This window comes from Poromitra crassiceps (genome assembly GCF_964638095.1).
Source record: "Poromitra crassiceps genome assembly, chromosome: 14".
Taxonomy (NCBI): domain Eukaryota; kingdom Metazoa; phylum Chordata; class Actinopteri; order Beryciformes; family Melamphaidae; genus Poromitra; species Poromitra crassiceps.
In genome coordinates this window covers 6,473,003-6,498,256 of record NC_139633.1, presented here as the reverse complement: position 1 = coordinate 6,498,256, position 25,254 = coordinate 6,473,003, and the positions used below count along the sequence as shown (strand labels likewise).

Genomic DNA, 25,254 nt, shown 5'->3' with positions numbered 1-25,254 from the left:
AGCACAGCTTTTTTCTCTGTTGGCTGGTCTAGCTCTCTCTCTCTTTTTTCCCTCTCTCCCCACATCTCTCACATCTCTGCTTTCTTTAACTCATCGACTGCCAACCCTCCATCTTCTGTCTTTCCTGTGGTATACTAACCCGACTCCGCCAGATGGGGGCGCTAGTCAGGTTAATGGTATACTTGGCGTGGTAACGACAAGCACCGCGTTCACTTCTTCCACACGGCAGCCCCCGCTGTGCAGCCATCACCTATTTGTCTAAAATATCACGTGATCAAAGGGTAACCTCCACTTCTGGGAGAAAAAAAAAATCAAGCCAATGCGGGAGTTGCATTCTCTCTATTGGCCTGCAGGGGGGCGACTCCACTGGCTCCAAAGGTGAGTGCAATTGTATAGAAGTGAATGGGAAAATGACCCTACCTCTCACTTGATTTGACACTTCAGTAAACACTTTCTTAATGAGTTCATGGTCTCCATCGTTAGCTCCAACTCTTCTTCAATACAGCGTGATATTAATGTAGTAAATTATGGCCCCATTTCAAGTCAAATAGACGATAGAGCAGAGTCAGCAGACTATGTTTTGGGGTGATTGACAGATCACCTGTCCAGTGATCGTGCAGCTCGCTGATCACAGACCAATAGCAGGCGGCACTGTGGCAAAAGTCTCGCCTAGCTGCTTCCGGCTCCAAAGAACCAAGATGGCGACGGTCAAGAATGCCAAACTCCAGGCTTAAAAGTGACGACATCACAGTGGCTACGTCCATATTTGTATACAGTCTATATATGCACGTGTATCAAAAGTGAAGGATCCAACTGCGCTTCAGCTGTAGGAACTGGCAGGTCCGGTGCATCACAGGAGGGACGCATAAATACTTAAAGGAAAAAGTCTGGAGCAGCTTGCATCAATTGATGCCTTTTATTTAAGGTGCATAATTATCAAAAATGAAGGATCCAACTGCGCTTATCCTGACCTGATGAAGACGTATGCACGTTGAAACGTTGTCTGATATTATGCACCTTAAATAAAAGGCATCAATTGATCCGAGCTGCTCCAGACTTTTTCCTTTAAGTATATATGCACGTGATTGGTTGTGGAAAAGCATGTCTATTTCCTTCTAGTTCATTTCCGTTTCCTTCTCCATGCTTGTAGTGATCTTTTCAAAACGGTTTAAAGGCTCGACTTGCTGAGGTCGTTACAGGATTTCTGCAGCTTTATACGTTTTCTGCGCAAAATCGGCAAAAATCGCTTCTATCGCTTCTTCATATCCCCCTCAGCTGCCTCTGTTGAGTTTTTGTCACTAGGTTATTTAATCATCACACACCTCCACTGAGTGTCAATAAATAAATAATAAATAAAACAGCACCAAGATGTAGTGAGTAGTACACAGTATATGAATGTGTGCTATGCAGCGCTATGTTCAGCTTTGTTTCTATTTTGGAAAGTTAGACTTTATTGTTAGTATACTACCGCTGTTCCTCTCTTGTTCCCTGCCCCCTCCCCCCCCCCCCCCGCCCCCCATACCTCTTTGGACCCCCCCCCCCATACCTCTCTGGACCCCCCCCCCCCCCCCCCTCATTCTTTCCTTGCAGTTGTGGATGGCAGTACTCATCAAGAGGGGTGTGAAATCGAGTCCGAGCCGTAGCATGTGTGCCGATTTATCCTGCCGAATGAGCGCCATCTGTGGCTTAACCCCTTACTGTACCCAGCCCCCATTACAGGCCCAGCCCATATCCAGACCCCCGACCCCACAAGTCCCCGGCCTTCCCAATAACCCCTCCCCCAACCAACATCTTTCCCAACACATCCACTGGACATCGGCAAGGGTACGTGGTCACAGGACGGCGTGGAAATCCTGTGTCTTTGCTCACCACTGTTTGTTTTTCTGGAAATAGAGGCGATAATACGAGAGGCCGCCTCGTCTGAAGGGCACCACGCTGTGTGTGACAGCGTGTAGGGATGAAGGGCACCACGCTGTGTGTGACAGCGTGTAGGGATGAAGGACACCACGCTGTGTGTGACAGCGTGTAGGGATGAAGTACACCACGCTGTGTGTGACAGCGTGTAGGGATGAAGGACACCACGCTGTGTGTGACAGCGTGTAGGGATGAAGTACACCACGCTGTGTAGGGATGTCACCATACTAGAATTTGTACATTCGATAGCGATACCCAGGAAAATATCGATACTCGATACCATTTTCGATCCCACGCGGCGGGATGACAACAACACATCAAGAGGCGTAAAAAATAAACAAAGACAGATGGACGGACAGATGCACGCTTCTCCATAATCTAGACCTGATAAAACTCATTAAAAACTTTGACCTGACACAGCAGATTACACCTGATCTAGTCATCAGCCTATCATAACACAGCAGATTACACCTGCTCTAGTCATCAGCCTATCATAACACAGCAGATTACACCTGCTCTAGTCATCAGCCTATCATAACACAACAGATTAGCCCTGCTCTAGTCATCAGCCTATCATAACACAACAGATTAGCCCTGCTCTAGTCATCAGCCTATCAGATTACTCTGAACTTGTTGAAGCAAAAGATACCCACCAATGACGGGGAGGGAGAAATCAGTGGTATGTTAGATTTTTCATTAAGAGAAAGCACTGCTGATATTGATACAGTTGCAAATGAGTATCAGTATTGTATCCGTTTATTTATTTTTTAATAATGATACTTATCGATACTGTCGATACTTGTTGCAAATGAGTATTGTATCCGTTTAACATTTTTGGTATTGACTTTTATCGATACTATCGATACTTTTGACAACCCTGCCGTGAGCAAACACTTACGCATCCAAATGAAATGGATTGATCTAGATCAGTGGTTCCCAAACTGACCCCTACCCTAGGGGTGCGTAGAGGTACTACAGGGGGTACTTTGAGAGAATGGGGAAAATGGAAAAACGTTAAGAAAAAAATCATGAGAATGAATGAATGAAGCGTTAAAATGAACGTGCTCAGGAGGAGGCACGAATTGCAACTATTTCACTCCGTTTCTTATTTTGTAACGTTATATTCTTCAAAAGGTGGGTTATCATTCATTCATTGCATCATAGCTATACAGTATTTGTCTTACAGTTTTCTAAGCAAATGTTGTAGTTGGGTAAAGCGGGTACTTGGATTCAGAAATCAGGCAAAGGGGGTCCTGAAGCCAAAAAGGTTTGAGAACCACTGGTCTAGATTAGAGGCCCACCGTCTGGAGAAGGCAGCTTCTCAGGAGCTGAGGAACGTCTTCGCAGAACAAGAAGGGCCTTCGCTCTGACCAATGTAGGATCAATTCATTTTGATCAATGTTACTTCACATGAATAACATCCTGATAGATGATCGTTTTTTCTTGGAGGTCACAGCTCCACACATTTTTTTTACCAGCCACCCCCAACACACACACACACACACACACACACACACACACACACACACACACACACACACACCACACACATACTTCATACACATGATACAGTAACATTCGCGCGGAAGCGGAGGCAATGTGCTTCCTCTCTCTCTCTCTCAGGTTTTAATTCGGCATGATAAAACATCCGTTATTTCTAAGTAGACGGAGCGTACAGTATGGGCCATCCATCACAGGGGCGACGGGCAGGCTGTGAAAGACATTAAGTGGACGCTGGGGTCCGGCCAGCTCCCCCCCGCTGGAATAATGTGGCCTCTGTGCGAAGTATGCAGCATAGAGAAGTCATTTTATGTACAGGATAACAGGTGCGCCGCGGCGCAGTGGCTGCCAGGCTCCGGGCCCAGGCAAGGTTTGCTAATGAAGTCATGCTGTTTAAATGCACCTGCTTCACTTTTACTGGCTCAACGTTGTTGTGTTTTTTTTTTTTTAGATGAAACGCAATTCGCCCAAAAGCGACCATTTCGAAACCTACATGTAATACTGTATATTTTAGGGTTAGTCCGACTCTGATTTAGTGAGTCGATATATAGTAGTAAAAATTGGATATCGGCTAGTCAGTGGCGGGTTAGGATTATGTACAAAGTACTCTAATTCTATAATTCCTTTGGAATATTTGGCCTTAAAATGGCCAAATGTAAAGATCGGCTTTCGTCCCATCTAAAAATATCATCATCGGTCTTCAGAAGCCCGTATCTGTTCAATCCAAGATGAGATTGATGTGAGCTTTGTTCATTCATTTCCATAATATCTTTATAAAATCTGTAACATTACAAGTGGACTTTGTGGCCCACATTCCTCAGCCCTTTGTGGTAGTCTCTCTCTCTCTCTCTCTCTCTCTCTCTCTCTCCCTCTCCCTCTCTCTCTCTCTCCCTCTCCCTCCCTCTCTCTCTCTCTTTCTCTCTCACCCATGCCGCATAAAGCCTGTGTTTCCACAGTGACGTGAGCTCCAGTTTGTCTTGATGATCAGCATGGAGTTCAAAGGGCGATTTGAACACACAGCCCTTGAGGTCAGAGGTCACACCATCGCTGTGTGTTTGCTCTTTAGTGGTGTCGTCTTTAATATCACTGCCAGTTGTGACAAACAAAGCATGGATGACCGGGCGGGGGGAATAATGTCCCATTGGGAGACTGAACACACACACACACACACACACACACACACACACACACACACACACACACACACACACACACACACACACACACACACACACACACACACACATACTCTTAATAATAACAAACATAGGTGGTGACCTTATAAGTCATCATAGCTCCATCTTTACAGCCACCTCCCCATCTTTAGAACCTCAGCATAAGTATTCTTAAATTGCTTTGAAATGTAGCATAATGTGTCTGTGCTTAGTTAAAAATACTTCATCCATATTACTGGCTTTCAGAACTCGCTTTTCGAATTGGACGACACTCCCAATCCCCCAACCTAAAGGCATTTTCAACTGCTCTGTGATGAAGGAGGTCCATCAAAAAAAAGCAAATGACAAAGCATTATTGTTAGTAAATGATATGTTGGCTCTTCACTAGACGTTTCTATTGGATCTCTGCTCTAATTACGGTAGTGAGTTATATTATGGCAAATGTCATTGTCACTTACAGCTTACAGGCCACACCCCGCTGTGTATCAGTCGTTGCAATTCCTCGGTTACCTTTAGAGGGCGATACAAGTCCTTAATTCCCATTTAATTGCCTTGGTATGTTCACAAGTGCTAATTAAAGAGGCTACATTCCTTATTTGTCTTTCTCCTCAATGTATCATGTTTTAATTGATTGAGGCATTGATTAAAGCTGTAGGGCTCCATGGTTGTTGTGAATGCATTCAGGGTGGCTGCTGTGTCAATCCTTCTTTGTACAGTTGGCTATTGGTTCTCTGTTTGCTGATCTTTCCTGCTCCCTGAACAATACAGAGAGAGTATATACAAATGCAAACTATATTCCATTTACCCCTCCAGGAAATGCACTCCTGCTCGCAGCCCTTACAGCCAGCGAGCCGTTCCTCCGAAGCGATTGGAAAAGTTTTAATTTCTCTGGGGGCTTTTCAAATTGCCTGTTTAGGTTGTGCGGACGCATTGTTCAAAGCATCTATAAAATACCGCTGTGGCCCGGATGAAGCGGCCATATGGAGCTCCATAGCATTGTTCCAGCCTAATTGCCCCCTCTCCGACAACAAGTGCCAATTTCCTCCAGGAGAAGGTATACGGGACCGAGGAGGCAGGAGAGGAGAGTGAAGGAAACGATGGAGAGGAGGGCCCGAGGGCTACGGAGAGTTGACATGCATCAAACTTCTCCCGGCAGACGGATGGATCAGAAAGACTGTCGTCGTGCAAAGACTTTCCCCAGCAAAGATGAACAGATGAGAATTCTCCTTGGATTTCATTGAGCCTTACCGGTCTTGTTAAAGCGAGGAGAGGTCCAGAATCGATAACCATCAGTGTTTGGTTTTGGGGCCGCTACGCCAGTTACAGGGGGATTCACCCCCTCCCTTCACCCCTGCTCACCTATCACCCGGCTGCGCCCCCACTTTTGGTCCTTATCGAGAGTGTCTCAATTTGGGGGTTTGTGTGTGTGTGTGTGTGTGTGCGATGTACTGCACATGTGTGTAGTAAAGTCTCAGAGATGCAACAATTTGACAAGGCTGTTGTACATTTTTCTGCTGCTGCTGTCTGTTCTCCAAAAGCGTCTAGATGCGTTTAGTTTGTACTACACACGCATCATATCGGTATCGGCCGATGTTAGTCATTTTTTTACATTTCGGTCATATCGGTATCGGTCAGATGTTGCAATGTTAATATCGGTTATCATTATCAGCCAAATTCTTCACATTGATATGCAATAATGCAGTAAATCTATGATTTATGGGCTTTTCCAAAGGCTTTGCAAATAATGAAATGCATAACTTTTTCAAATTCAGTGTTAACATGTGTTTTTCAGTATGTACAAAATGTGATGATCATAAAAATGTGGTTTTATACAGATCATATCGACATCGGTAAATATCGGTTATCGGCCATAACAGCAATGTTAATATCGGTTATCGGCATCGGCCAAAATTTTCATATCGGTGCATCCCTAATCATACTCATACATGTACCGGTACTCAAACTCAAACTTTTTTAAAGAATAACTTTTCTGTAACTTTGAACATTCTAAAATTAAAAAATTAAATAAATTGCAATGGTGATATTCTGTCAAATCGCATTTGCAATTGGATTTAGATTCTTTTGTTGTCGATATTGTTACACGCCAACACATACAAGAGGCCACTGCCCCCCCCCAAAAACAACAACATTTAGCTGTTGGTGTCTCTTCATAAAATGTCCACAAATCATACATGTACTCTCCACTTTACATATATCTCCTCTTACTATTCAAAAACAAGACATCAGCAACAAAAGCAGACGAGCACATCAGAGAATCTCTCAAATGTCAAATGTCTTGTTGCTCTGAGGTGGAGCCACAGTAGAAACGTAGGAGGTGACTGAAGATGAGGCTGAGGTTTGCAGATGAAGCCTGGCTGTGTGATGTGACACAGGAGGCTGCTGGCAAATGAACTTATATTCAGCATTTTGTCATTTAATTAAACAAATACAAAGGAGATGCTGGACCCAGTGGCTGCAGTCAAGCAGTGTTTGTATTTCTGGTAATCATGTGATGCTTTGAATAGCTCTGCCTCACCCCCTCTCCCTCCCCTTCCTACCTTCACCCCCACTCCACCTCTCTCTTCCTGATCCATGCACTCTTTCTCTCTGTCTCTCTCTTACACACACACACACACACACACACACACACACACACAATGCACACTGATGGACACATTCAAACGCCTGCTAGTTTGGAAAATTGCCTTTTTGTTTGTAGAGCATAATGCGCAGCTCGCGGGGAATTACAATTTCTCTGGGCTGGTTCAGTAACGCTCACCGTCGGGGCGGGGCGGGGGGGGTGGAGTGGAGGGGGGACGGAGTTCAATTAATTAACCCATTGATACCTGATGCAGCATTTGCGTGTATATCCCTCATTTGTGTGTGTATCCCTTTAAGACGGCGAACCGTGTCACACGGTTCGCGGTCTTAAAGGGATACACACACAAATGCTGCATCGGGTATCAATGGGTTAAAGAAACCAGATATGACAGTCACTGAGACCTCCACGTCAGTGTTGAATACACAGTCAATTCAGATGTTAACATCACAACACAACTTGCTGTTCCCAAATAGCGGACCTCATGCTAGCACTCATTTTCCTCATCATGATCTAGAAGTGCGATCAGTTTGCAGTAGTGTGCACACACACGCACCATGTGTTTCGTGTTACACTGTTTTTTATTTTTTTATTTTACGCCGCTAAACTTTGCTCCTTTTTTTTAATACTATTTTTTGCACATTTTGTCCAATGTGTTGGCTGTTCAACTCGCTGTGCCGAGACCAGGAAGTGACTTAGTTGCAGTGCCCAGTGCCATAAGAAGGTAATCCTCTCCTGCTTTGATGTACCGGCCATGAAAAGAGCTCGGTATTTTTGCTTCCAGTGCTGCTCCTCACTTCTGAAGCATAAAGTCTGTTGATACATCTCTGACTCTGCTTACAAAGCTTTGCAAAACACATATTTGGAGACTTGACGATATCACTGAGGTGCTTTGTCCTGAACGTGATGAAGCAGTCAAAGCGCGATGGTCCGACTGGGTATAGGTTTACATTTCGCTTCGCCCGCTTGTTCTCGATGTTCTCCGTCCAGTTCAGTAAATTCTCGTCTCCCCCCCCCGTCCCCCCTCATTCTCTTTTCCTCTACATTACGATGCGTACACAGCTCGGATTCGCCTCCCGTGTTTTTTTTAAAGTCCTTTCTGGTTCTGGTCCAGTGCCAATGGATGTGCATGTGTTAGAGATGGCTTGGCTTTTGTGGCGATCCAGCCTCATCCTGAGGTGCTCTCCTGGGGGGCCAAAGGTTCACCACCCCACCCCCTCCTCATCCACCTCCTCCTCCTCCTCCTCCTCCTCTCTGCTGGGATCATTTGGAGAGGTAAGCCACACACGGCTGGCTGCGCTCTCGGCGGCGGCCTCCTCCAACATGGTCAAGGTAGATGGGATTAGGCTCATGGTGAATCCTGATGCGCTCATTTCTCCAACCTTCTCTACCAATTAAGCTGAACTGCAGTTGGACTTGTATGTGCACTTATAGCGGAGACTTGTACCCCCGCAAACCCTGCCCCCTTAGATGGCAACATGCATGGCCCGAGCGAGCTGCGTTGATCCCGCCATTTTTTAAAATATTTTGCTCAATGTCAGCCAGAGGTCAACCTGGTTATAGTGTGATTGCCCCCCCACCGCGGCTGTAGCCCGTCGTTATTTATCTCACTCCACTCCACACAAGCCCGTGGAGATTGAGCTGAAGTACAGAAGCCTGTATTTAGCCTTTTATTTAAGAAGATTGGCGGTGGTCACACAGACAGACCTGCTCCAGTCGTTGGCCCCTGTGTTCACCGATGGCCAGCCCGGATCAATACGATACAATTGAGTTTTCCAATCTGCGAGTCTTTGGGAACGCCGCCGTGGCACTTACAGGGTGATCGCCCCCTGATGAAGTCTCCATCAGGATCTATTGACAGATTCATTTGAGCAGCCTCCTTCCACCCTCGCCACATGTTTTTCCCCCCACTGTAAAGTAATAGGACACTAAGACCCCCCTTTCAAAAGTTCTCTCACAGCTGATGGATTTATTGAATCAGCAGAACTCTTATCTCTCTCTCTCTCAAGTTAACACTATCTTCTTTCTTTTGCTTGCTTTATAAGTTTATGTTTTATATCTTTCTTTTTGATCATCTGATGGGGGGGGGAATCGATTTCCTTGGTGCAATCAGATGAGCAAAATGTTCTTTGAGACCATAGAGAGGCAAAGTGAACGTCACTTCCCATAGACATTTCGTGAAATGCTTATAAAAATAGTTTTACTTGGTCACTATACTCAGACCAAAACTTAAAAAAACAACATTGAGGGGGTACGGTGGTGCAGTGGTAAGCGCTGTCGCCTCACAGCTCGAAGGTCCTGGGTTCGATTCCCACCTGGGACGCTGTGAGCGCTGAAGGAATGCGTGCCCGTCCGCATGTCCTCGAGTGCCCACCGCCCGGGTGGGGTCGTCAAATGGGCCTTTCTGTGTGGAGTTTGCATGTTCTCCCCGTGCCTCCCGGGGGTTTCCTTCATATAGGAACCCCCTTCACCAAAACATGCAATATCCTGGTTGCTAATGTGGTTCCTCCTCTGGTCGTTAAGGGCGCCTGTTCAGAGGGAGGGGAACTGGTTGGAATAGCGTGATCCTCCCACGTGCTATGTCCTACCAGTGAAGCTTCCTCTGTCAGGTGAAAAGAAGCGGCTGGCTAACTGCCCATGTCTCGGAGGAAGCATGGAGCCAGTTTCGGCTCTCCCCAGATCGGCAGAGGGTGGAGTAGCAACCAGGATAAATAAATTAAGTTAGCACTAATGGGGGATAAAAAATCGGGGGGAAAAATATAAAACAAAACAAAACATCATCGAAAAAATATTTTTTTACGTTTTGGTCTGAGTGAAATGTTATGCGATCTCTCCTGTTTCTAAATATATCAGAACCGTTTGGTTTGAACAAGTAAAACAATTTTTATAAGCATTTTATGAAATGTCTATGGGAAAATAAATGGTGGATGAAAGTCTCTGGTACAGTGCTGCTGAAGCAGGAAGTGACGTTCACTTTGGCTCTCTATTGCTGCACTCACATAATGTGCCGTTGTTGCTAAATTTACACTGAATTGGCCGCTTCATCCCTCCCAGCCAAACCGGCTCAAAGTGTTCCGTTTTCACAATAATACAAAGAAAACACCAGACAAAAAAAAAAGACAAAAAAAAGTGACCTGGCGGCCGATGAAGGGAATGTGGAGATTTCCAAATTATTTCATATTTGATTTCCAAACAAGCCGCAGGGGTATTGGATATCACACGCTAATGCACGGCGGTCACATGTGCACTTTTTGGAAATTGGTCGGACGCTCTCCTCGGAACCCCTTTGAAGTCCCCGGGTTGTGTTTTTTCTTGGCGTTTGGAGCGTAGCTGCTCTCCAGCGAGCTGTAATCCGTGCGGTATTGCTGTGGCGAGCACTATTCCCCGACGCAGCGCCGCTTCACGCCGGCCGTGCGTGACTCCGCTAATTTGCCTGCTGTTGTTTTACCTGTTTTCTATCTTTGCCGCCCCCTCCTGACCCCCTCGCGCTCTCAGGAGACCCAAAGCAGGGTGGATTTTGGCCTACGGTGGTTTCCCATAGCGAGATAGATGCCCCTGAAGCTCCCTGCCTCTGTGAAGCCATTACAGGGGGAAGATCTGGTGCATCTCGCTCTCTCTACAGCTGTGTTTAGTAAGCTCTAGGATTTGACCCATGTGGACTTTTATGAAGGCTCACACACCAATATTTCTGGTTTGAGCTGCCGATGTAGCTGCTCTTTTGTTGCCATTACATATCGTTGCTGCTATTAAATATCTTATCTAAGAAAAAGGAATAATTACTGATGATTTGAGATTTTTTTTTAATATATAGTAAAGCTCCAAAGTGAGGTCACAATGAGGAGCATGACCGCTATGTTTTCTGAACGCTAATACCAATATGTTTGGATTGAAGCTGCTGATGGCCACTGTTTTATGCTCATTTAGTATCTTTAGTTTAGTTAGATTTAGTTCCTCCTCGAGTTTTAAGTTATTTTAAGCCCAGAAACAGCATTTAGACCAGTGTTTCTCAATGTGGGGTTCAGGGACCACCTAGGGACCTTGAGCGGGTGCAAGGGGATCCCCTGCAAAATGTTGAATTGTTAGATGCTGGACTTGGTGGCTTGGGCTCTGATCGTCCACTTGCGTTGGTAGGGGGTCCGGTTGAGGCTCGCAATCGGGGACTATTTTTTTGCTGGAGAAGTTTGAAAAGTGGCGGGTGCCATCATCATCGGGGTCTTCTTCACAAAACCTCGGCCACCGCCTCGGGCCACAAGAAGGCTCTGCTCTTTTGAACTTGGGTGAAAATGAAGATCCAGGTACTGTGGCAGGCAGAGGGGCTGACGGGACGGAGGTGCTTAGGGCAGACTTATGGAGAGACGACTTCTGGAGAGATCACCTGCATTATGGGGTTGGAGTTCCAATCTTCCCAATCTTTGGCTCCTTGAATTTGAAGGAATTGGACCTGGAAAGTCCTTGAAAAGTCCTGGAAATGGATGTTTAAGAAGGTGTGTGGGGACCCTGAGTGGGAAATCTCACATCCTACATCGATGCCGTAAAGAAGAGCTTTCGGGAATTGAGTCCTAATAGAGAGGCAAAGTGGAACGTCACTTAATGCTTGAGCAGAGCACTGTACCAGAGATTTTCATCCGCCATTTATTTTCCCATAGACATTTCGTAAAATGCTTATAAAATAGTTGTACTTCGTCGAACCAAAATATTTTCTTTAAACCCGCATTTTTCTTACGTTTTGGTCCCAGTGAGATGTTATGCGATCTCTCCTGTTTCTAAATGTATCCGTACCGTTTGGTTTGAACCAGTAAAACTATTTTTATACGCGTTTTACGAAATGTGGATGGGAAAACAAATGGCCGTTGAAAATCTCTGGTGCAGTGCTGAAGCAGGAAGTAGGCGGCCGGTCACTTTGCCTCTCTATAAGACGCCGCAGATTGCCAAGGTGAATAAGAGGCGCTGTTTGAATGCACTCTTGTTTTTCTTATTGCGTGATGCTCGCGCCTCCCCCCCCCCCCCCCCCCCCCCCACTTCAATTCTTTCTCTTCTCTTCTGTTCTTTTACTCTCATACCCCCTCATCCTCCTCCTTCTCCTCCATGGTCCCATCTCTTGTGCAGCAGCAGCAGCAAAGAGTAGGTTACAACCTCCTGCCAACGTTAATTCCCCATTGATCTGGTCCCCCGAGCGAGGGCACAGGGGCTGTTTACACAGACCTTTATAGAGCGCAGGGGGAAAGTATATTAAAGTCTGTTGACCACCACTCTGTGCGGGCGCCTTGTTTGTGTGCACAACAACGTTTTGAGGCGGAGGCCGGCGTCGGAGGCGTACCACACATGGTGCAGATTTGCGGAAAACCGCTTCCATGATAAGTGGGGTTTTCAGGAAATTTGAATGTAATAATGCCGCATTTTCAGTGTAGCGGTGAATTGTTAAACAAGAGAGAGAATCCTATTCAAGAAAGTCAAATTTAAGATAGTTTTGATTTGTCTAACACTTTTCTTAACACTTTTTTTCGTCACTACATAATTCCACGATTATTTCCTAGTTTTGATTACTTTGCTATTATTAGAAAATGTGGAAAATAGTGGAAAAAACTCAAAAAAGTAAAGAAAAATGTGGTGTCCCCAAACTTTTGGCAGAGAATATAAACCATGCACAGAATTCCCTTTGCTGTTCGATGTAGTATCTAGAGGACTGCTTGATATTGTATTTTTGGTTAAAATAATAACCTGCAAGATTTTCATTTCAATAATTGTCAGTAGTTTTGTTGCTGTCTGTGGCTGATTGAGCAAACAATATAGTGATTCCACCTGTTCTCTACACTGGTAGATCTTTGCTGAGAAAAGGCCTCTGGGTTTACAGGAGTGATCTGCTTCTGGCAGAAGAACTGAGTAGTTGGCATGAGTCACCATGACATGGGTTTTTGAAGGCTGATACTGATATTTTAAGATTGACGCTGATATTTTGCACCGATATTCAGTATCTGAATTTTTACAAATACTTGTTTCTTCAGTCAAATTGCATCATACCTAGCAGCTATCAGATGACAGTGATTGGCTGATATCTCATATTTAACAAAAGACCAATGTCCAATGACTGACCCTCCTCTCTCCCTCTCTCTCTCTCTCTCTCTCTCTCCCTCCTCAGAGCTGCCCGATGTCGAACCCAATGTTTTCCTCAGGCCCTTCCTGGAAGTGGTGCGCTCCGAGGACACCACCGGACCAATCACAGGCCTCGCCCTTACCTCTGTCAACAAGTTCCTTTCCTACGGCCTTATAGGTAAGAAGGCCCAACCTCTGCAAATACTTTGCCTTGTTTATTCCTTAGACAAACGTGAATTGATGAAAAGTGAATTCAAGATCACCACACATTTATGTATCAGAGTGAACACACACACACTACATGGCAGTGGTTGGAATACTTTATTCTCATTCATATCCTACTAATATAATTTGGCGGCGCGACCCACAATTTGAGTGGGCGACGCGACCTCGAGGGCAAACCAACGAGGCACGGTACCAATGCTGAGGAGGAGGAGGAGGAGGATGAAGGAGACCTGCCAGTTCAGTGAGCGAGGTGGCGAGGGATGCTCTTTTCTCGCCATCATAAATTGTAGTTTTTAATATACCTATATGGAAATTACATTTTGAGAAGTGGCATACAATTACAAGTAGCTTCTCAGATCTGAACTTGCGGCACCGGAAAGGGGAAATCGGTTGAGGAAGCTCACGTATCGTCTTGGTCCCCTTATAAAAGGGTCACAGAGTTTTCCCATTGTGACTAGCTAGCTAGCCCCGTCTCCCGGTGTGTTGCTCATCATCAGCTCACTCCAGGAATGCCGGGAATGGCCTATTCTCATCACTGATGCGTAAGCGGACTTGTTTTGGCGTCGGAAACAGCACAGCCTGTCCTCACCAGCCTCATCATGGAAATATGGCCCAGCGGCCGCCAGTTGTTTTTGAAAAGTGTGAAATGAGCATGCATCACCAGATGTGAGTCTAAATAGCCGGATGGTTGGAGTAAATAATGTTACATCGCTGTCAAAACAGCTGCAGCCGTCGCTAAAACCGTGGTACGATTACAGGAAGAATGCACCCTGAAGCGCTGTGAAGCTTGCCTTTCTAGACGGAGCGTTTTGCACCAGTTTGAAAAGCCATACAGGAGGACATCCAGGCTAGAAGAAGCAGGGAGAGCGATTTCTCCCCTGACCGTAGCCTCAACAGACCAGAATGCAATGCAGCCACAAACCATGTTGCATCTTGAGTAATTGGCCACAGTCATTCTGGGAAATGTAGGAAATCACTTAACTGAGGTGGAAGTAGATGAGGCAGGTTGAGGGACAGTGCATACAGTACATCAAGAAGGTCAATAAAGGGCCGCAGGAATGAGTCCGGATCCGGAAGTCTACTTCCGGGTTCTTCACTGGAAAAGTCTATGGGATTTAACATGGGTTTTTTGCTTACATGCATAAAATAAGGTCTGTGGTTCACAAAAGTTTATGCGAACGCGAATCTGGGTTCTGCATGATAATCTTCACAAACGTGAATAACTTTTAATGACTTTTGGAACGTAAATGCGTAAATTCAATTTTTTTTAATTTGTATAAAACGCTTCAAATTGGCATACAAGTTATTCACGTTTGTGAAGAGTGTCATGCTGAACCTAAATTTGCGTTCCCATAAATCTTTGTTAAGCACAGACCTTATTTTATGCATTTAAGTGAAATCGCCATTCTAAAACCCCATAGAACTTTTCCACTGACGAACCAAATGGCGGCGATTTCTGGATAAAGCCTACAAAAACACGTCATCCCTGCGCTGCTCTATTACAACACTCGATCAGTAAATAAGTTGGTGAATGTATTGAACATCGCACATTGAACGATATGTAATGGTGTGATGGTGTGATGGTATCTGAGCTGGATTTTTATCGCGCGTTCAGAGCGAATACCAACAGCAGTCGATGCTTTCTCCGCTTGATCCTTCAGTGCCTCAGAATACCTGTTAAAAAGCACTGTCTGGACACACACACACACACACACACACACACACACACACACACACACACACACACACACACACACATCATAAATCACTCCCCGAGTCCCAGTGCATCTGTCTGTCACTCCAGACCTGACGCCAGCTTCCCTAATCCCCCCCCCCCCCCACCACCACCTCACCACCACCACCTCACCATCCCCCGTTCAAAGGGGATGCGTAACCATGGCGATGCAGCCCTCGAGAAGACAACGGCTCTCATCCCACCCGCCACCCCTACGGCGGATTGGACCAGGAAATACGACGGCGATATGAACCCCATCGTGTCTCTATTTGGCTTGTTTTTTTTTGTTTCCTCAAACGCTGTCAAGGCTTCAGCCAGCCAGTTAACACACTCGCCTCTCTGTGCTTTACTTAGCATCTGGTTAGGGGTGTGTGTGTGTGTGTGTACGTGTGTGTGTGTGTGTGTGTCGGGGGGGCGGGGTCACAAGTGAGCCGGCGATATTGAAGGCGAGTTCAAGGAGTGTTGAAACTCGATCTGAAGAATGTGTCAAGAGCTCCCGCAGGAGGCTAAAGACGTGTATTTTCCCATGAATCACCAAAATAAAATGAATCCTCTGTCCTGCGTTTAAAAGTTACGTTATATTGCAGCAGAAATGTCTTGACTTTTGTTTTTGAGAAGGTAAAATCTGCATCCTTTTTCAGGCAACATTGGCTCATTTTATTCTCGCTGTCATTCCTGCGTATTATTATTGCGTATAAATATTTGCCTCCTCTTCTGACATCGTATTGAGGCGTTTTGACTGCATTTTTAAGAAGCGCTAGTCCATTCGGATCATGTTTAATTTTTTTTTACTCCCTTACAACAAGGTTACGTCCCGACGGCCAAAGCGAGTCAGGGGGTCACGTCAAGTTCACTTTCAGGACACATTGGGAAAAACCTGTCCCATAGGAGGGAGGTACTGGGGGGGGGGGGGGGGGTTTAGTAGTTAGTTTCATTTGCAAGAAGTTCCGACAGAAGTCTAGTTAAATCTGAATAATGCCAGCAGCATTTATTGTATTAAGTATTTTAGATTCGTTCTTTAGTGACGTTTATTCTGGTTCATTTATTCTGCGCAAGAGGATTCAAAGTGAAAATAATCCCAAACATTTACACCAAAAGCCAATTCTCACATTATTGACATTATTCCCCAATAAATGCAATATTCTTGTCGTCAGCAGGTGAAATTATTCAGTGTGCATGCCTTCATTGCAGGTTTTTTTTATTTAGGGGGGGGGGGGGGCATTTTTGCCTTTAATTGATAGGACAGTAGGCAGACAGGAAAGGTGGGGAGAGAGAGGGGATGACATGCGGCAAAGGACCGCGGGTCGGATTCGAACCCGGGTCGGGAAGGACTAATCCTTGTGGTACGCGCTCGACCAGGTGAGCCACCCGACGCCCCATTGCGCATCGTTTTGAAGAGTTAGGCCATATCCTGTGAAGAGTTAGGCCATATCCTGTGAAGAGTTAGGCCATATCCTGTGAAGAGTTCATATCCTGTGAAGAGTTAGGCCATATCCTGTGAAGAGTTAGGCCATATCCTGTGAAGAGTTCATATCCTGTGAAGAGTTAGGCCATATCCTGTGAAGAGTTCATATCCTGTGAAGAGTTAGGTCATATCCTGTGAAGAGTTAGGTCATATCCTGTGAAGAGTTAGGTCATATCCTGTGAAGAGTTGGGCCATATCCTGTGAAGAGTTAGGTCATATCCTGTGAAGAGTTAGGTCATATCCTGTGAAGAGTTAGGTCATATCCTGTGAAGAGTTGGGCCATATCCTGTGAAGAGTTGGGCCATATCCTGTGAAGAGTTAGGCCATATCCTGTGAAGAGTTAGGCCATATCCTGTGAAGAGTTCATATCCTGTGAAGAGTTAGGCCATATCCTGTGAAGAGTTAGGCCATATCCTGTGAAGAGTTCATATCCTGTGAAGAGTTAGGCCATATCCTGTGAAGAGTTCATATCCTGTGAAGAGTTAGGTCATATCCTGTGAAGAGTTAGGTCATATCCTGTGAAGAGTTAGGTCATATCCTGTGAAGAGTTGGGCCATATCCTGTGAAGAGTTAGGTCATATCCTGTGACGAGTTAGGTCATATCCTGTGAAGAGGTAGGTCATATCCTGTGAAGAGTTGGGCCATATCCTGTGAAGAGTTGGGCCATATCCTGTGAAGAGTTAGGCCATATCCTGTGAAGAGTTAGGCCATATCCTGTGAAGAGTTAGGCCATATCCTGTGAAGAGTTAGGCCATATCCTGTGAAGAGTTAGGTCATATCCTGTGAAGAGTTAGGTCATATCCTGTGAAGAGTTAGGTCATATCCTGTGAAGAGTTAGGTCATATCCTGTGAAGAGTTAGGTCATATCCTGTGAAGAGTTAGGTCATATCCTGTGAAGAGTTGGGCCATATCCTGTGAAGAGTTAGGTCATATCCTGTGAAGAGTTAGGTCATATCCTGTGAAGATTTAGGCCATATCCTGTGAAGAGTTAGGCCATATCCTGTGAAGAGTTAGGCCATATCCTGTGAAGAGTTAGGCCATATCCTGTGAAGAGTTAGGTCATATCCTGTGAAGAGTTAGGTCATATCCTGTGAAGAGTTGGGCCATATCCTGTGAAGAGTTAGGTCATATCCTGTGAAGAGTTAGGCCATATCCTGTGAAGAGTTAGGTCATATCCTGTGAAGAGTTGGGCCATATCCTGTGAAGAGTTAGGCCATATCCTGTGAAGAGTTAGGCCATATCCTGTGAAGAGTTAGGTCATATCCTGTGAAGAGTTGGGCCATATCCTGTGAAGAGTTAGGTCATATCCTGTGAAGAGTTAGGTCATATCCTGTGAAGAGTTAGGTCATATCCTGTGAAGAGTTAGGCCATATCCTGTGAAGTTAGGCCATATCCTGTGAAGAGTTAGGCCATATCCTGTGAAGAGTTGGGCCATATCCTGTGAAGAGTTAGGTCATATCCTGTGAAGAGTTAGGTCATATCCTGTGAAGAGTTAGGTCACTTCCTGTGAAGAGTTAGGTCACTTCCTGTGAAGAGTTAGGTCATATCCTGTGAAGAGTTAGGTCACTTCCTGTGAAGAGTTAGGTCACTTCCTGTGAAGAGTTAGGTCATATCCTGTGAAGAGTTAGGTCACTTCCTGTGAAGAGTTAGGCCATATCCTGTGAAGAGTTAGGTCACTTCCTGTGAAGAGTTAGGTCATATCCTGTGAAGAGTTAGGTCACTTCCTGTGAAGAGTTAGGTCATATCCTGTGAAGAGTTAGGTCACTTCCTGTGAAGAGTTAGGTCACTTCCTGTGAAGAGTTAGGTCATATCCTGTGAAGAGTTAGGTCACTTCCTGTGAAGAGTTAGGTCATATCCTGTGAAGAGTTAGGTCACTTCCTGTGAAGAGTTAGGTCATATCCTGTGACTGCAGGTCAGTGAGTGGATGCCAGGGTTAAAGCTCCACAGTAATACATGGATAATACTGACCAAGTGCTGCATCACTGATCCTGTCAAGTACTGCCATCTCCTGGCTGGCAAGAAACACTCACGTCTAACAGCCGTCAAATAAGAAGACACTTCACACAGCTACTGTAGGTTTGATATTTCTTTTATTTCATGTTATTGTGTTCTATTATACTTTTTAATTGAATTCTTTGTTTCCCCCCTCTAGTTATTAGAAACTTCCCACGATGCATTTGGAGAGAAAAAAAATGCTGAATTATGAATTATGCCTATTTATTCAGTCACTTAGACCTACAGTAGTAAGAGCTACTTAAGGAAAGCCTTACAGTAAATAATCATGTCAAATAATGTCTCTCTGTAGGCCTACTGATTTGGAGTGTGTGGTGTGTGTGTGTGTGTGTGTGTGTGTGTGAGTGTGTGTGTGTGTGTGCGTGTGCGTGCGTGTGTGTCGCAGAATACGACTACCCCCTTCAGCGTGTCACTCCAAACACTTTCCCCCTTGTTAGAAGACATGTTGGCTTTGCTGTTGTTGCTCTTTGTTTTGTTTGTTTGTTTGCCTGTCTACGGGTCTGGGCTGTGTTTCCGGGTCTCCCTCCCTACTACTAACAGATATCCAGATGTCTCTCTTCTGTCTCCTCCGTCCATTGCTTCTGTCTGTCCTGTCCTGTCCTGCCCTGCCCAGCCGAGTCAGCAAAGCCCCCTTCAGCCACATGGTGGCTAACCCTCGCAGGGCTCACAGCACGGCTCAACAGAGGCTTAAGCCATAGCCACTGCCAGAAGAGATGAGCTCCACGTACAGCCAGTAGCCTGCTTAGGACTTTTAGGGTTGAATACATTGGGTTAGAAGAAAGAAATCAATGGCCTTTTTGGGGGGAGGGGTAATATAATCGTGTCTTTCTTCATACAAATAATTTTAAATCTCCCTCGAGCACAATAGTGATACATTTGCTCTTCTAAACAGTCTGTCTGGTTGCTCAAACCTGGGGAGAATCCTCTGCCGCACATGAACTGATGTGTTGTACGCAGTGTTTGGCAAGTTACTTTCAAAATGTAATATAGTACATATTACCAGTTACTTTCATTTGAAAGGAATAAGTTACTTTACAATATCACTTTCTGTGTACAGTAGATTAACTCGTTACTTATTTCACTACTTTTGCATTACTTTCACCAAAATAACAGCAGTAGCAGAATGGCATCGCCGCCACTGAACCATCCCGAAAAATTATTTCAACTGTCTTGAAGTCAGTGTAAACCGCCCAAAATTCTAAATGTTATCCTTTTCCTTTGTTACTGTCATCTATAGTGGTTATTTGCTTAAAAATACACAATTTGATTAGGAAATGATTGTATCTTTATTTAAATGTGCTTTGATAATAAATAAAGTAACTCAATTTGTAACTTGTTACTTGACAAAGTAACTGGTATAATATTGCTGAAATCCCATTGGTAATAAGTTATATTACTGAGTTATTGCTAAAAGTAATATATTACATGTAATATGTTACTTTTGTAATGGGTTACCCCCAACACTGGTTGTACGTTTCCATAAGGGCTGCTCAATATATCGTTTCAGCATCGTCATCGCAATGTGCGCATGCACACTAGTCACATGGCATCAGGTGCTATGTTAACTACCGTAAATTCCGGACTATAAGCCGCACCTTTTCTCCCGTTTTTTGGGCTTTTTTGGCCCCTGCGGCTTATATAACGGTGCGGCTTATCTATGGATTTTTTCATAAAAAAAAAAAAAATCTCTCTTTTTTAGCACTCTTTCTAACTATAAATCCTATATAACTATAATAAGTTTTAATTTCCTCTCTTGCCCTCTTTTCACCACACTGTATGACACTGTATGACACTGTGTGCACTGTAAAAAACAACACAGGTGGTGTTGTGTTATGTTGTTTTGTTGAAATGTTAATAAATGGGAGCTTCCTCAAACAGCCATCTCTTTCCCGACAATCCCCTCTGTGCATGAACCCTTACATATGGTAATTAAACATTAAAACACAATAAAAAAAAAAAAAAAAAAAATACCATTAAAACACCCGCGGCTTATATAACAAAAAAATAGTCAACTTTGCAGGTGCGGCTTATACACCGGTGCGGCTTATAGTCCGGAATTTACGGTACTTATTTATTCACTTTATTTCGGTACAGCAGCGAACATAATGCGCGGCATCTTTGTGACGTTCTAAGCTCTTTTCCCGCTAACTATGCTAATTTTACTCACTTACTGTAGCATCCTGCAACCTGACATCACAAAAAAAACACACTCACATCCTATTACGTCGCCCTCGCCCACAAGACCACCTTCTTAAAGGTGCCAGGCTTAATAGAGCTATTCAAGTCATTTGGTGAAATTCTCATATCTCAATATATATCGCAGAAACAAAATAATTGCAATGTCAGTTGTCCCCCCACTATCGTGCAGCTTGTTTGGAATAAACAGAAGAAGAAGAACTGGGTAGTCATTACCAGAGCCGTATAATAGAAGAGTTCCGACATCTCCATTCACTCCAATGGACCAGTTTTTTTCCAGGAAGTAGAAAGTGGAACTCTTGAGTAAAAAAAGCAGCACTGTCGAGTTGCAGCAAAATAGACAGTTTGTGTTGTACTTTGAAAGGGTTTTTCATCCCTTGAATCAAATTGTACATTGTCAGCTTTATTTTAGCGTGCAAAAGTAGCGCGAGACCCATTCCTGGCTGTTCATTGGCTAATGAGTCTCGCATTTTGGTCCTCCGCTGACGCCACTCTCTTAATAGAGGACACTAGTTATTACGAGTAGCGAATAGCCTCCTGTGGCTGAACAACAGACAAAGAAAAGAGCGCCGCCTACAGAAACGTCAACAGGAAATGGATGCATCATTACATGGCGTGCGTTTCCTGTGGTGCTCGCTGACCATGTAGCTCAACTTGAGAGCAGGGCAGCCCGAGTTGGGGTGTAAGTTGATCTTGGGCTATTCAGGAGAGGAACAGGTGAACAAACTACATTTTCTCCGCTGACCGGGGGGAAAAAGCAGCAGTGGTGCCTTTTGTTTGCTTTCTAAAGATGTATTGGCCCTTGTGGAGTGGAGCTGGAGAGCTTTTTGTGTGGCTCCCCACTCTCTCTCTCTCTCTCTCTCTCTCTTCTCTCTCTCTCTCTCTCCTCTCTGCTTGCTCGCCCACTCACGCCACTTCTTTGATTCTGTGACCAGAGTTTGATATACTTTAACTGCTTCATGTGACAGCTGGTTCAACCCCCCATTGACTTTGCACACCATACCCTCAGGCACGCACACACACACACACACACACACACACACACACACACACAGATACACGCGCACACACACACACACACACACACACACACACACACACTCAGCCGCTCTCTCTTCCCTCAATGTTATTTTAACAATGGCTCCCCTCCTTTGGACGGCGCTCGTATAGAGTCCGTGCCAAGAGGAGGATTAGTGTTTTATATCACTTCTGACATTCTGCAGGATTCCCCCCCTCCCCCGGCTCCGGTTTCCGTGCGCCCGACGCCGGGTGTTTTTCAGCGCGACTTCCACGCTTGTTGTCGCCCTCGCCTCTGGAGGGACGCCGGCATTTTACTCGCTTTCGCTGGCCTTCGGACCGCGCCTAGACCGCCCCGCGGCCATTAAGCACGCACCGTCCTCCTCAGGCCAGCACCTTACTCAACTCTCCCACTCGCAGGCATTGAGTTCAACGTTTTGCTGAGGAGACACTCGGCCAGCTTCATGTGGCTGATGTCTGCTGATAATCACATGCTTTCTCTCTCTGCCTTAAAGGTCTATTGCAGGGGTGGGCAACTGGTGGCCCGCAGCCCGCATGCGGCCCCGACCTCGCTCAGTGTGGCCCCTGGGTCTGTCTTTTTTCCTTTTTTCTTTTTTTACAAGGCGGACGTTTTTTGTTAGGTTAGGTTAGACCACCCAAATCTGTGTTTTCATTTTACTGTACATCCCAGAACATGGCGCTGATTAGCATTGTCCATCCACATACTGTTTAATGGTTTAATGTTAGCATTTGAGCTAACGCTATTGTAACAAACTATATCCAGGATGCACATTGCACATGCAACATTACTAATCTGTTATTAATACGTTAATATGTTGTTTTCTTAAGTTTCGGTCCGAGTGAAATGTTCTCTATGGTCTCTCCCGATTCTAAATATAGCCGAAGCGTTTGGTTTGACCGAGAAAAACTATTTTCATAAGCATTTTACGAAATGTCTACGGGAAAATAAATTTGCGGAAGGAAAATCTCTGGTACAGTGCTGAAGCAGGAAGTGACGTTCACTTCGGCTCTCTACGCACAGCCTCATCACAGCTTCACCTGTAAAACCCTCTGGACGACGGGGGTACCTCTCTCTCACCCTCACTCCCCCCTTCCCCTCCTCCTCCCTCCTCCCTCCTCCCCTCCTGCTTATTAGTTAATGAATTGACGCTCCTGAAGGCGATGGGAAAGGAAAACAGGCCAGGCTCCGGGCAGATCTGTGGGCCCCGGGTCCCGCTCGGGTTTCAAAAACACTGCCTCCTGTTGCCCTGACAGCCAATTTGTCCCAGCCTTTCTCCACAAAAGACCACATCTGGTGATTAGATCTCAGGCTTTGAAGGCCATTGTGGATGAACCACGCCAGATTTGCCATGTTGTGCTTGTGTGTGGATGCGTTCAGCATTAGGATTATATTTCTGAATTCTGAAGACTACTTTACCAACATCGCATATGTCATATTCTAGAAACGTGAAATGTCTAGGTTTTTATAGATTTTACATTTCCCATGTCTATTTTGGAAAATAGATCAGATGTGTCTTCCCTGTAGCAGTGTTTGAAGGGAGTTTGAATATTCTGAAAGTCCAACGTTAAAGTTCCTGGTGAGAATACTCAACCCAAAGCGTCACTCCTTCTTTGTCCTTTCGCAGACGCTAACCACGAGGCAGCGGCCGAGGCCATCGAGAACATGGCCGACGCCGTCACACATGCCAGATTCGTGGGAACGGACCCTGCCAGTGATGAGGTGGTTCTGATGAAAATCCTACAGGTACAACATGCTAACTATATCAATAGTGACAGGTGCTCTAATTCATCAAAGGAACGTAGAAACCAGCGCATATCGGAGCGCAGAAATTATCTTATGCCAGGGATTTAATTTATGAAATGCTCGTATCCCGCAAATGAAGAATGAGCGAGCGCTGATAAATGTGGTGTCTTGGAACAATTGTAACTTGTATATCACGCCCCTAAATATTCTCGGTTCAGAGTAGGGATGTTCATTTTGAAAATTTTCCAAAACGATAATCGGTGAAAATTAACGATCAATTATCGATCATCGATTTTATTAATACTTAGAAAATTTTCAATATTTTCAATATTTTCAATATTTTTTTTTTTTTTTTTTTTTTTTATACAAAATGAATGCCTATGGCAGAAAATAGGAAAGACAACGTGTTCTCCTCAATGAACTCTTTATTTCAATGTGTCTCCTCTCCAACACTGCTGTCCCCGGCGCATGCCGGTGTGAATTTCCCATGTTTAAAACAGTTTTGTTGGCACAAAGGCCCGTGCCCAGCCAGAAAACTAGAGACTATATGAAGCTCCACCTCACGTTAGTCGGCTGTGCAATGGAGTGGGGCGAGGAGGAACGAATTCCACCCAAACCTAGTCCACAAAAAAAAAAAAAATTTTTTTTTTTTTTTTTTTTTATAATTAAAAAATCGATCCAAATGCCACAGGATCGATTCCAATCCTTAACGATCGATTATCGATTTTCGATAATTGATGAACATCCCTAGTTCAGAGGCCCCCGCCCCCAGAGTTTACCACATGGTGAGGCGGAATAGAGCAACTTCTCTGACATTGAAAATCAAACATCACAACCAATTAGTTGATGAATTACCAATTAGTTCTATTTGGCAGCCTGAAAAGTGGCATTAAAGGCAGTCGGAAATGATTCTGTTGAACTCTGTTATGTATTCTCTCAAAGTTCACTACTAGACTAACACTGAATCAAATTTGACAGTTGGACACTTGAAATCTACTGATCAATGCCCTGTTTTCATGTAAACTGAAGGTTTTGGTTGTGAATGAATCCTTATTACTCACTTGAAACAAAAGTGGTATTGAATAATTTTGAAGTCCTGGAGTGCTTTTTAGCAGTTTTTCTCTATACTGTGGAGAAAAATGCATGAAAATGATGTAGCTGTTAAAGCGGTTTGCTTGAGAAGAATGTGAATAATATGAATTTGCTTTGATCTCAGATACTTGCATGCATTAACTCCATTGATAAAGTCATCCACCCGTGGATATTTGTTCAGTCGTGGACCGTCCTCTGTTTCAGGTTCTGAGGACTCTGCTCCTGACGCCGGTCGGAGCCCACCTGACCAACGAGTCCGTCTGCGAGATCATGCAGTCCTGCTTCCGGATCTGCTTTGAGATGCGCCTCAGCGGTGAGTCTCTCTTTTACTCTGCCGGGAATTCAACCATACACTGTTCCTGTGTCTGTCCCCGCTTCCTGTATCCCTCATTTTTCAAATTAAAAGCCCTCTGCAGAGTAATTGCCGACTTGATGGCATTTCATAATACAGTATATGGAAGCAGAGGT

At 44.8% G+C, this 25,254-nt stretch overlaps 1 protein-coding gene across 1 annotated transcript in view; it reads left to right on the top strand.

The window, feature by feature from the left end:
- The window catches only part of gbf1 (golgi brefeldin A resistant guanine nucleotide exchange factor 1), a 105,568-nt gene that overhangs the window by 32,773 nt on the left and 47,541 nt on the right, over nucleotides 1-25,254 (top strand). The window contains exons 4-6 of the mRNA XM_083650564.1: nucleotides 13,325-13,456; nucleotides 23,576-23,694; nucleotides 24,991-25,099. Of these exons, the coding sequence (XP_083506690.1) occupies nucleotides 13,325-13,456; nucleotides 23,576-23,694; nucleotides 24,991-25,099 (360 nt within the window). The remainder of the gene's footprint in view (nucleotides 1-13,324; nucleotides 13,457-23,575; nucleotides 23,695-24,990; nucleotides 25,100-25,254) is intronic.